The 13,474-nt window shown below is 41.2% G+C and overlaps 1 protein-coding gene across 1 annotated transcript in view; it reads right to left on the reverse strand.

Moving 5' to 3' along the window:
* The window catches only part of LCP2 (lymphocyte cytosolic protein 2), a 52,193-nt gene that overhangs the window by 7,974 nt on the left and 30,745 nt on the right, over positions 1–13,474 (reverse strand). Inside the window, exons 5-16 of the mRNA XM_074962118.1 lie at positions 12,510–12,541; positions 9,697–9,734; positions 8,461–8,644; positions 7,349–7,449; positions 5,738–5,807; positions 4,507–4,590; positions 4,344–4,369; positions 4,233–4,252; positions 4,024–4,128; positions 2,837–2,867; positions 1,708–1,720; positions 285–420 (exon numbers count right to left, since the gene is read on the reverse strand). Coding sequence (XP_074818219.1) covers positions 285–420; positions 1,708–1,720; positions 2,837–2,867; positions 4,024–4,128; positions 4,233–4,252; positions 4,344–4,369; positions 4,507–4,590; positions 5,738–5,807; positions 7,349–7,449; positions 8,461–8,644; positions 9,697–9,734; positions 12,510–12,541 — 840 coding nt within the window. The remainder of the gene's footprint in view (positions 1–284; positions 421–1,707; positions 1,721–2,836; positions 2,868–4,023; positions 4,129–4,232; positions 4,253–4,343; positions 4,370–4,506; positions 4,591–5,737; positions 5,808–7,348; positions 7,450–8,460; positions 8,645–9,696; positions 9,735–12,509; positions 12,542–13,474) is intronic.

Below are 13,474 nucleotides of genomic sequence, written 5' to 3' on the forward strand. Positions count from 1 at the left end.
CTAAGAGAGCATCCTAGTGTATCTGATATATATTGTCTGTATCTTTGGATTATATAGAGACTTAAGGTCTTGGGTATCATGGCTTTACAGCACTGGGGGATTCCCCTAAGATGGTGGAAACAGCCCAAAGCAAACAGAGGGGAGCTAAGGATCTGGCCTGTAGATATTAAACTCGTTGGGTAGTAATCATGTGTTCTTTTGGGTCTTGTACAGCATCATATACACTCTCATTCCTTAACAAGTAATAGCTCAAAATAAGTGAGACAATAACTAGTGCAACAAACCTTTCTGCATATGATCCAGGCATACTGTTGGATCCTGAAGGACTGTGTTTAGGGGGTGGCTTGACAGTCCTTGAAGGGAATGTGTTGGAGCTGAAGGGGGGCAAAGATAGCTGTTGTGCTGGTCTCTGGGGGATTGCTGTGAAGAGGAAAAGAGAGCTAGCTAAAAATATTAGCATGAGGTTACCATGGGTACTCGTAAAAGCAGCTTGTAAAAAGGGGTGAAGTGAACGAATACTATCACACTGCAGACAGCCGTCTATCTAATCAGATACAAGCAATGGAGCAATCTGTCATTAAAAAGCCCTTCAGAACAGTATATTGGATCTTGGAATATTAATTTATTGATGGTAGATGGTTTATTCTTGTGTATTCATTTTAGCGGTGGAAAATTCAGTAGAAAATGTCAAGTTTTTTTTTATCGTGTTTGCTTCTGAAACATTAGATAAGCTACAGTCCAGCTTTAGAAACCCCTTAACTAAAATATTACACTAAAATTAAAGACAAAGTCCCCTAGTCAGCTTTCTCTGCATGACATTGCTGACCATTGGATTTGAGACTTCTTTATTGTGCATCCTCCACCTCAGGGATTTGTGTTCTGATGCCATCTTCATTGTATGGGTCAGCAGACAATTGGGCTACCACGCCAAAGATCTATAGCATTATAAACTTGCTCTCCTTTGGCACTGCTCTCAGCCCAAGTTGGATTGGCAATAGGGGTGGAGGTTCAGAATGTGAATTCAGATCAGAATTGTGTAAATGGCCTCAATTTTTAATGGGATGAACCAAAACTCTGATATAGTCAACTTTAGACATTGGCATGTTGGAAAGCAAAAAGTGAATTTTACAACTTTGGTCCATATACATTATTTTTGTTATAAAGCATTACACAGCATCTCAGGAACTGTGAGGTGGGATAACTTATAAATGCTATTATTATTATTATTATTATTATTATTTGAGCCAAATATTACTCTTTGCTCACATGAGTCATTAGGACTATCCTCACATGAAGTTGATAGCACTATATGTTGGAAGAATGCAAGCAGGGTCTGGCCAATTATCTTGTAGTAGATCAAGAGGTCAGTAGGTTTTCATTCCTGCTTTTTAGGTGCTCCATGGAAATATTTGTACAGATATATACTAAGTTAATGGTTATAAAATTGTAATACATTTAGATAAGCGTAGAAAATACTGGTGTCTTGTAACTGGCTGACTGGAAGAAATTGTTGATATGCTCCAACTTCCTGTTTTTTGTGGCTTCATTACTGAAATTTGTGTGACATTTTTGAAGATTCCTACAGTCTGTCAAGTTATTCTGTGCTACCTTTTTTATTTTACAGTAGTAACTATAAATAGATCTGTGCAGTCTTTCATTTGAGCTTTTTAACAGAGAGAGAGAATGTAAAATAATTTAAGCACTTACACTCATCTTCTTCCTGGGGAGAGAGGGGAAAAAAACAACAACAATGAACATTAAGAGGTTTATAATATCATAACTCTTAAAAATATTATCTCTTTACAAAAGCTACAATAGAAGAGTAGGTGATTTTTGAGTATGCAGGTAATTCAAGGTGGGCTGCCTACATTTACCTAATACATTGATATCATTGTCTTTGTGAAACACCAAATTCATTTTTTTTAATTGTGGTAGTAAGGCAAGGAAATCACAGGTCTAGATTTTTCAAAAGTGAGTAGTGATTTAGGTGCGTCAGTTTTTGGGTGCATAACTTGAAACAGCTTAAAGAGGTCAGAGGACAGAACTTCAGCTGAGGTAAATTGTCATAGTTTCCAGAGCAGGAGTTCAGCACTCTGAAGTTCCTTTAAGATCTATCAAGTCAGGGGAGCCTCAAACTGGGGTATACAAAATCACTAGTACCTTTAGAAAAAAAAATCTGGGCCTTGACACTCTACCTTTTCTTTATAATGCCTCTAATATCTAAAATAACATATCCAGGGATTAAACTGTCCTGGAGCAAATTTGTGTGGAGGAAACTGACTGAAAGTAAAGCTCTGTGCTAAGAAGGAACTACAGGAGAACCTCAGTTATGAACAGCTCGGGAATGGAGGTTGTTTGTAACTCTGAACATTTTGTAACTCTGAACAAAAACATTATGGTTGTTGTTTCAAAAGTTAACAACAGAACATCGACTTAATACAGCTTTGAAACTTTACTATGCAGAAGAAAAATGCTGCTTTTAACCAACTTTGTTTAAATAAAACAAGCATACTTACCTTGTCAAATCTTTTTTTAAACTTTCCCTTTATTTTTTAGTAGTTTACATTTAACACAGTAATAAACTGTACAATATTTGCTTTTTTTAATCTCTGCTACCTGATTGCGTACTTCTGATTCCAAATGAGATGTGTGTGGTTGATCGATCAGTTTGTAACTCTGGTGTTCGTAACTTGGAGGTTCTACTGCATAAGTATGTAAAGGAACTAGTCCATGTTAAACAGAACTACCAGCTTATGCAAGTTTTTTTAATTCTATTGTAACACATACTTTAAAATCTTCTAATTGTAAAATAGTGTTTGCTCTGAAATATACTTACATCATATCTTCTCTCTGGTGCCCAGCCTTGCCTAAAATGAAGTAGGTGAAGAAACCAGATGTGAATTTTAGATGTAGAAAGTGTGAAAGAATGACACTCTATCCATATATACAGTGGGCCATGTTTTCAGCTGAGACTTAAGCTGATGTCAGTTTTTGCAGACACAAATGAATATGGGTATCAGTTTTAATCAGCAATTTCTTTTGCTCATTTAGATATAAGTTCTTGATTTGCAGCCACAAGAAGGTACTTGGATGTCTAAGCCCTGATCCTGTAATGAGCTTTGCAGAGATTCAGGGGTCCATCTGTGTGGAATTTATTGCATGGTTGGGGCTTAATTGATCTACATTTCAAGTGAAATAGTGCACCTGCTGTTTTTCCTCACACAGAAATGGAGTTTGAGTATCTGGCCTTAAACTTCAACTGAATAATGAAAATATTAATTGTTCCCACGGAGCCCTTAGCCACACTGTCGTAGCTGAGGGCAGGCTTGTATGAAGATATCTGGCCTCCTTCCTAGTATTTTGGCTGCTGGTTGGTTAGCAGACCTCATAGTATGTTTCTTTTATATGGTATACAACCCTATCCAGAAGCTGTGTAAGAAAGGCCAGCTCTTGCTAAAGGAAGTTTTTTGTCAAGAATTCAGGGATTTGCAGGGTGACAGAGCTGGCCTAGTTGTGGGGAATAAATGAAAGCCTTCTCCCTCCACCATATCATAAAAGGGATATGGAGGTGGGGGTTGGGTTTGGTAGTCAGGATAATGAGGAAAAAGAAGTCTTTCTAGGAAGAAGACTAGAGCTGATGGGAGAATCATGGATACCATCCTCTTCTCTTCTGGAACTTGGCTGAAGTGAGCCGTACTTTGGGCCTTAACTGTGGCCTTTCGGACAGGGCTTTGGAGCTGTGCTCTGTCTCCACGCCAGCTCCAGGCAAAAACCTGCAGCTCCTCTGCTCCGGAGCTGCTCCGCGTTCCAGCTCCAGGTTCCGCTCCAAAGCCCTGCTTTCGGATGAGGCAAGCCCTGCTGTATTTGTGTTTGGCCCTTAAAAAGGCAGGGCTTTTTCACATTACAATAAAGTGGGCAACACTCTTAGGCAGTGGTGTCTCTACCGACATTGACTAATTGTGTTTTCCAGATTGTTGTTGAAAATAGTTAAATATAGTTGTGTTAACATTTAAAAATGTTTACTTTACGGGTGGTGGCTTCCTTCCAGGGACTGGATTGCCTCTTTCATGTTTATCGGCTGGTGGTATGGGAGGCTTTTGTATCTTTGCTAACTGTTCTCCCAGAGATCTAAAATACAAGAGAGAGATGGTGTAGCAAAGGTCAAATGCTCTTTACTGCAATATAATTTGGTAACACTGATAGTGTATGTCAGCCAGAGGCTAATGTCTTACCTTAGTTGTGGTGCCATGGGCTGTAAAACAGTAAGGAAAAGTTACGAGAACATATAAATATATTTTAAAAGAGATCCAGGTACAATAAGAACCAACCAAATGGCCTCTTACCTTGTCAGGAAACACTGCCCTCTTCCCTGAAAAGAATAAAAAACACTTAAAAAAAAAACCTTAAATAATTCATTATAAGTTCTGTGAAATAGTGGAGGCTCGCCAGGCCTGGTTTTGATACCTTTTCTGGTGCAAGATGAACTTAGCATGAACAGATACTGACCTGCTGCTGGGCTGTCTCTTTCAAATGTCGGCCCAGGACGATCCAGTGGGGGTTTTGTACGTCTGTCTATAGAAGGAGCTGGGGCTAAACATAAATACTGTGTAAAATATTATGCTAATATAATGTATCTGTCACAATGTGGTGTCCCTTCTTAGAGTTGCAAGCAATACAATTAGGGGTCATAAATAGTTAAGGTTGGCTGAATTTTGTGTTAGCTTCTTTATAAGGTTGATGGACAATATCAATGTTTTAAAGCATTTTAAAATATTTTATTGATTTTAAATTTTCAGTTGCACAAAATTATGGGGGATGTCAGACAATGGAGGGGGTCAAACTAATTATTTAATGATGGTAGACACTGACATTCAAAAAGTTAAAGCTTTATAACCATTAAAAGACAAATTGTCAAAATATACAAAATAAATATCCTTAAATCAAACTTTAAGTTCTTAGACAAAGTAAGAAATTCTGCTTATCTGTAAATTTTGATTATTATCAATGGAAATATTTTTTCATTGCTTTTGGGGAGTCAGCAAGGGGTGTGTCCACCTCTCACAAGGCCTGAAGGGGTTAAGGTGACCAGGTAGGCCAATTAACTGCTTAGGCTGCATCTGGAGTAGGAGCCAGGAAGCAGGGATTAATTAGAGACAACACTCAGCTGGGCAGGAGCAGGAGGACCCTGTATAAAGCCCAGAAGAGTGGGGGGACTTTGCAGGGAAATAGTTTGCAGTTACTCCCTGTAAGGAGGGAATCTGGGCTGGCAAACCTGGTGGGGAGAGCCAGAAAGATAAGAGAGGCTTGGGGGAAAGCAGCAAGGTGTGGGATAGGGCATACCTTGGCTGCTGATGAGATGACCCCTGGGCCGGAACCTGGAGTAGAAGATGGGATTGGGTTCCCCTCCCAGCCACTGGGGAAGTGGCACAGACCAGGCAGTGAAGAGCGATCTGCCTGGGACAATTCGTGCTGGAAGGCTTTGATACCCCAGAAGAAGAAGCAGGAGCTCCTGGAGCCAGAGAGGGGCTGCAGGCGAAGAGACATGGAGTGCAACCGCAGAAGGGGTGTCGGTCTGGCAGAACAAATTCCCAGTACTGCCAGGAGGCGGTGCCATCCAGCGGTGAGTAGAGCACCCCATCACAGGGGGATAGAGCCACTAAAACAGCTCTAGCTGGAGACCATGAAAATATGTATTGTACCATAGTTTAAAAAAACCCAGACAAATATTTTCACTTACGTTTTAAAGGCTTGGCACTTTTATCTCTATTCACATCATTATTGCTTGATGGAGGAGGGTAGGGTGACATCTAAAACAAATGGTTTTTCAAATGATTAAAATCTTTTCTGCATGTCCAGAGTTCAAGGATTTTTGTCTTATCCTCTGTGGCTATTGAACACATCTCCAAAATCAGCTGTCAACCTGTGCATCTGTTAGAGCCCAAAGGGCCATTAGGGTCCCCACCCCCATTGCCACACCCATTGCAGAATACTATCCAGGTAAAAGGCCTTTTTTGGCAACTGCAGCATTGTCCCTGTCATCTCTCTGCCCCTTTGCAGGAAACCCTAAGTGCAGAGTTCATTCCAGGGCAGGTTGGGAGCATGTCAGGGGCAGGAGAGAGGAGTAGCTAGAATAGTCTTGCTTAACTCCTGATGAAGAGTTTTGTGCACATAAATTCAAGGTCAAAAGTTATGAGCAGATCAAGGAGAGCATGGGAGCCTAGTCTTGCATATATTTGTTCCATATTTGCATTTCCATATATTTGTTCCACAAAAAAGAAGTAATCATTTTAGCAAAAAATAATTTTTCTTACAGCCAAAATAATTTCCCTCCTCTTTGTACACACACAATCATTATGTTGGACATGGAATTATACTTGGACCTTCTAGGACATAATGCCAAAGGAAACAAATGACATATTCTTTAAGAAAAGAAACATACAGGAGAGAGCTGCTGTGTCAGGGGCTGTCAAGTTCCTAGTGGCAGGACTGAGACCAAAGAGAGGAATGTGTTGCTGCGTATCTCATGAAAACGATGAAGGTGATTGCACTTAAGCCTGTATTGTCTCAGACACACCTATTCTTGCCAGAGTTTCATTGTATGGCATTCCAAGTAATGGAGGAGAGAGGTACAGCAGACTTCATACCACTCAGTAGGGAGTTCAGTGCTTACTGATTAGTTTTACTTGTATCCATATATAGCTTTCATGCACATTTGTGCTGGAATACAGAAAATTTGCATAGCCAGCTCAAGGGCTTGCAAGATCAAAGCCTTAATCTGCCAAATTAGGAAAAGGGTAGTTCTGTTAACCCAGTGGATGTTGACAAATTCTGAGTGTATCTAAGAAAACCGTCCAGCCTTCAGCAGGGGAGGGCAATGACACTTCTTTATCCTTAACTTTGCTTGTTGCCTTTGGCGAGTCAGTTCAGTGCTCTTACCTTTCCATCTCATTCAGCACCAGATCCTGTAAACCCTTCCCCCTCCATGGAGTGCTGCCAAATTCAATGGGATTGCCATGGAAGTGAGGGCTTGATCTTGAAAACCCTCTGGGGAAAGCCAGAGTAGTGCTAAACAAGGTGTTCAAAGGCTACCATTTTCTTGAGAATTGGCAAATGGTCACTAATTATCAGTGTATATGGCAACATTGCAGTATGAAACAATTTCCATATATTTGTTCCACAAAAAAGAAGTAATCATTTTAGCAAAAAATAATTTTTCTTACAGCCAAAATAATTTCCCTCCTCTTTGTACACACACAATCATTATGTTGGACATGGAGTTATACTTGGACCTTCTAGGACATAATGCCAAAGGAAACAAATGACATATTCTTTAAGAAAAGAAACATACAGGAGTGCCTCTACCCGCATATGATGCTGGTACAGGGGATGGGCCAGGTCGCTGTGGTGGAATAGGAGGCTGGGGAGATGGTCTAGCCATTGTGGGTCTATCTAAAAAAATAAATAAATAAAAATTACAGACTGAACAGTTAAACACAAAAAAGGTTATTTTTCTTTCTCTCTCATTAGATCTTCATTCTTAAGTTTAGTTTATGGTTATGTAATTTTACATTACATGAAGAATCCAATTTTGCTGTGTTACATCTCTGTAAATCCATAGTGACTCTGTCAATGGTTGTTTTACTTTCCCTGTCCTTTTTACACCTGACGACTAGAATGTCACTCTGGTATTACGTGCACGCACACACCCCGGGCTCAGTTGTCTGTTGGCCTACACTTTATGTATTCATTCACACCACTGCAAAGTAAGTATAAAATACACCAGTCCAGATGGTAGTGTTTTGCACTGAAGTAAATGACCTCACAGGTGTAGGCCAATGGAGAATCAGGACTAGAAAATGACGAAAGTATGCACGATACGCTCTGGGATCAAGTCAACTCCACATAGAAGCGATATAAAATTACAATGAAAATAGGTGTAAGTATTGTATCTTGCACTAGTTACATAGTGTAACACCAAGCTAAATGGGGGGAAGTGTGTGTTTATCTTGATGCAGATCCCAAACAAAAGTCTCAGCCTTCATCCTACTGAAGACCAGGGCAAAATTCAGTGACCTGTTTGTTTTTTTGTTTTTGTTTTAGAGAAACAAACCTTCTGGCATCTTTCTTTCTATGACTAATTTTTTAGCATGTCCCTAACTTAAAATGTATATTCACTAAGACTGCTTTGCCTATAACTAATAAGGCCTCTATCCAGCAAGTGAACTCCTAAGTTGTCCCTTCAGTATGCCTAAACCTCAATCTGGTAAGACCAGAAGTTTAATGCTTTCACTCTCTTAGTTGCCAGTCTCAGAAAACATCCCAGAGTTTCCACAAATTTGCATCTTTCCATGAAAAGACATTTAGAAAATCCACAAACAGGTCTAGTAAAAGGCTCTATATTCTATTACCAATTCCCTAAAATATCCCATCCCTTCCAAAATTACATTTTGCACCAGTTACCTATGTACTCAGTGTTGCTTGGAATTGACTTGGCAGGAAATATGACATTATGGGGTGCTACGTCATTGTTGGATGGAGGAGGTTCATAATCATCACTGTCATGTCCTGGTTCATCAGTTGGTGATTCATAATCAGCGTCTTGTTCCTGTTCCTCATCTGGGCTTTCATAATCATCTTCTTCTTCCTGCCATATGCAAGTGAAACACAGACAATGATTAGATACTACATAACTTAATGCAATGAGCTTGTGTTTTTACATGGTCTTGTCTTTCATCTTGCAGGATACCAAATTTTATCACCAGCACTCAGGGATTGTTTCATCCCTTCATCAAATGAAGTGATGGAGTGTATCAACATTTACACAGAGCATAACACTGCACAGCAGTTTAGCATAGGAAATGAATATCCTTTTACAATAGGAAATCCTGAGGAAGCTTAACAAGAGAGAAAATTACTCAGTTGAATTTTTTTTCTCTCTAGGCTCTCATACCCGACCTATCTCCCAAGCCTCTAAGATTTAAAAAGTTGCAGGGGATGTACAGGACCTCAGTTTTATATCTCATGCAACCGATGTCAAAAGGTGCCTCCTAGCGCCAAGCTGGGGAATCATCCAGTGGTGCACTCTTCCTTAATGATGCTTCCTGCAAAAGCAGGTCTTTGTTAGGGGCTTTGTAGTCATGTGGTTCTGACCCAGCCCAAATAGGTATAGCTTGTGAGATCTGATAGGACAGTGATGGGCAACCTGCAGCCCGTGGGCCACATGTGGCCCATCAGGGTAATCTGATTGTGGGCCCCAAGATATTTTGCTGACATTGACCGTCCACAAGCACCACCCCCTGCAGCTCCCAGTAGCCAGGGTTCTCAGTTCCCAGCCAATGGGAGCTGTGGGGAGTGGCACCTGCAGACAAAGGGGCCACAGGGACGTGCTGTCTCTGATGTGGAGCTTCTCACTGATCTGTAAATGGTGTAATATTCAGTGTAATTTCTCACTAACCTAGAGGGTGGAAGTTTCAGAAATGCTGGGAACTGGGCTAACTCTGCTCCCACTGAAGTCCATGATAAAACTCCTATTGACTTCAAGGGTATAGAATTAGGCCAGCACTGAGTGCTTTTGAAACTCCCAGCACATCCTCTTCTTTCCCCTTCTGCTGGGAGTGGGTAGCACAGCAATTGATGGAGCTTAAGGGAACAGAGAAGCTGCTTTGAGTATTAAGTGATCTAAAACATGATTCTTACAAATGAAGACCAGCCTTCTTCCTCTTCTTGACAGCATCCTGTGTAAGGAAACATAACCATGGACCTGTTAGCACATGTTGGCTTCAGAGTACCAAAACCTCATCAGGTAAAAAGGCACTGAGCATCACAAATAGTGACCACTAGAGCATCAAAATAACAGACCAGTTTGTCCAAGAAGAGGGATGTGTCTAACTCCCATGGCAGCCAACAGGAATTATGTTCACATATTTGCAGTTACCTTCTGGTTGAAGATTATTAGTTGAACATCCCATGATTTCTGCTGTGACCAAGGCTATGTCTACACTGCCAAGTTTTTTTGCCAAAAGTTATACCTTTTTTATTAAAGCGCTCTAATTAAACCATGTTGCATGTCCATACTATGCTCCTTGTGCCACTGGAGTGCATACACACTAGCAGCTCTTGCAACAACACAGACAGCAATACACTGTGGTCGCTATTCCACTGTGCATCTGGTCGCAGGGTGCTTTGGGAAGGGTTTGCAATGCCTCATGGGGCAGGTACAGCATCAGATGATGCAGGTTTCTCAATTCCATTGTTCCATGGGCATCCTACTACATTGCTAGCTGCTTTTCAACTGAAGTGTGTGGGGGAGAGTGTGTGACAGGGAGTGTGTGAGTATGAGGGAGACAGGGAAGGAGACACAGTGTATGTTGGGGGAGAGTGAGTGTGTCGGCATGCTGTCTCCTAAGTTCAGACAGCCGTGAAAGTAACTTGTTCTGAGGCGGGGGAGGGGAAAACCCCAACATCAGCCCCCGCCTCCCTCCCTGGCTCTGCACAGCACATAGTATATGTGTGTCACACACACACACACACATTCACCCCGGCCTGCCTGCCACTGTGTTCTTAGTGTGGGAGACGACAGAAGCGTTCCATGTTAATGATTTGCTTTGTGTCCCAGAGCAGAGCACCACAGCACTCCAGCTGTCTGAATGGAGCTTTGAAAGGGGAGGGGCACATGGCTGCTGAGTTCAAAACAATGGACAGAGCGGTCACTGCAGGCATTGGGGGACATCTCCAGAGGCCAATTACAGCGATAAAAGCAAGCAAGGTGTTTACGCTGGCACTGTGGGGATAAAACCTTTCCGCACTCTTGTCGAGGGGGTTTCATTATAGCACTGCAACTGAGGAGTTTCCTTGCAAAAAGTGTACACTTCTGCTGTGTCATCGCCAAATGCTGCCTTTTGGCAAAAAAACTTGGCAGTGTAGACCAGGCCTCAGATGTGTCCTACCCTTTCGGATTTAAATGCTAGTTGAAGAATAAATCATTCGGAACTGACTCAGCAGTTAACCTCTCATCTCATGCTTTATCTTGTTGCTAATATGGAAAGTTTGTGTGCAGAGCTGGGCAATTTTTTTTTCAAATAATAGTTCTTTTTCAACTGAAAAGCATTTTGGGAGTCTCTGTACCTATTTGTGTATTCAGGTCCAATCTGCAAATAGTTTTGGCTGAAGGGAAAAAAAACTACAAGAATATTGTTTTGTGTCAACAAAATGAATTTTGACTTTTTTATTCAACCAAAATTTTGAAGAAAAATTTCGTTTCAGTTCAAATCTGAGTGGAGTTTTTTCCAGATTTTTCAGTTTGGTCCCTGAACCAAACAATCCATTATTGGCTCAGCTCTAGTTATGTATCCTTTTTAACCCATTTTCAATAGGACCAATGGGGGAGTAGTAACCTGTGGAAGTACGGGTGCTCTTGGCCCAGCTAGTAAAATGTTTAAAATGGAAGCTCAGTGCAGGGAAGCCATGTGGAAGCTGCTTAGCCCCTAATGAAGTCTAATTGCAAATGGGAGAGGACATTGTGCCTTAGAGGTTCAGTAGTCACATGACTGCTCCCAGATTGTATCTATTTCTCCACTTTTCTTCCCCCCATTGTTCCTCCATCCCCGCTATTAAAACATCTTTTGTTAGATCTCCAACTTGATGTTTCTCCTTTCTTTCCTTCTCTCACCCCTTGTGCTCTCTTGACTTCCTGTCTTTCTCCTCTTGCTCTTGGCCCACTCATCTTCCCTTCTCCTCACCTTCTGCTCTTCTACTTCCCTCCTTCTTCTCTGCCTTTCACACCTTCCTCTCCTTCTCCCCTCACTGTCTGCTTTATCTCCCCCCTTTGTTGTCATTCTCTCCTCCTTTCCCTAATGAGCACTGCAGGTATGGCGGTGGGGGGCAAACATGAAGAGCGCTCTCAGCATCCTCGGTAGGCAAGGGGAAATTTGGAGCATCCCCCTGCCAAGAAAACATATCCAAGGACTTTTCTGGCCCAACTGTACCTGTTTACAGAACCTTGTTTCTCTCACTCAAAAAACCTTATTGAATTAAGGTATCAACTAGTGTAACATTCCTTATTTGGTAACAGACACAACCCAAGCAGTTCTAACAAGAGATTGCATCACTCTGCACACACCCCACCCACATCCTCCTGGCATGTGCTACTCCCAGGTCTATTAAAGGCACCAGCTACGATAGCCCCCAGCATTTGGGTGTGTTTGGATCTGAGGTTTTCCTTCGTGCTCATCTCTAATATCAACCATAATTTAGCTCATTAAATTGCAATTAATCCTGGAAGTTCTTGGACAGATGTATTATCCACACTGAATTACTTCTATCTACTCAAGGTTAAACTCAAGGTAGATGAGAAAAGCTTGAAGATCTATGAGCATAAATATTTATCAGAGAATTTTTGCGTGAAGACAGTTGATGGCAATGACTGTAAATAAACTGTGCAAGCAGCTAATTAATATTTTAATCTTTTTAAATACGCTGTGTATTTAGATAGACAGCAAGTACATATTTACCTGTATTGTCAGGAAACTTCTGCGGCTGGGTCCTGTGATGACATTAAAATTTTTTCACATTTTAATGATTATGAACTAAATATGTTTAAGTTTAGTAAAAGCTATAGCATAATTAGAGTTGAAGATAGTCTTCCAATATACAAGTGAACTTTATTTTGACCCCTTTCCCTACTAACTTTGCCAAAAAGCTAAAAATAAACTGCCTGAAGTTTCATAAACCTGATTCTAATCCAGGCTAGATGATTTTGGAAACGTTTAAGGCAAATTAGACCGTGTGTGTGTGTGTGTGTGTGTGAGAGAGAGAGAGAGAGAGAAATGTTTGAGAAGTTTGGTCATCTCATTTCATTTTCGGAGCCCTCTTCTATGTAGCCCCACTCCTGCAAACACATGCACGTATTTTTAACTGAGTAATTCCATTAAAGTCAGTGGGAACTATTCACTGCCATACAGTTAAGTACATAAGTGCTTGCAGGAGTGGGGCCTATTCTGTTTGTACTTAATTTTGATCCAGTTTGGCCTAAAAATCCCAGAGTCTTCCACATTTGGTCAATTTCATGGGTTGTTAATTACACATGTGCAAAGTGGGTGTAAAACCATGCTACCCAGATCATGATGGTGATGTTCTATAGTCATTTTGCACCAGAGGCAATGACTACAAAAGGTGTAGGGCAATGGGAAGCCAGGGACTCCAAATGTGTGTTAATCTGTGGGCTTTGGCAAGGACTAGTGCTTTTCGCTAATTTCAACCAAGGTTTATAGGATAAATAATTTAGTTATTAATAGTGGTTTATGTTTATATTGTGGCGTCTACTGCATTTATGAAATCTGCATTGTTTAAGAGGGCACAATGTCAGAAGCTACTCTCATCAACTGGGGAGCAGGAGGGAGACACCCACATGCAGAAGTGAATGTAAGCTGGTACGCCCTGGTATGGCGTACCGGCAAGAGCTGGTGCGCCATACCGG

Source organism: Natator depressus, chromosome 8 (genome assembly GCF_965152275.1).
Source record: "Natator depressus isolate rNatDep1 chromosome 8, rNatDep2.hap1, whole genome shotgun sequence".
NCBI classification, from domain to species: domain Eukaryota; kingdom Metazoa; phylum Chordata; order Testudines; family Cheloniidae; genus Natator; species Natator depressus.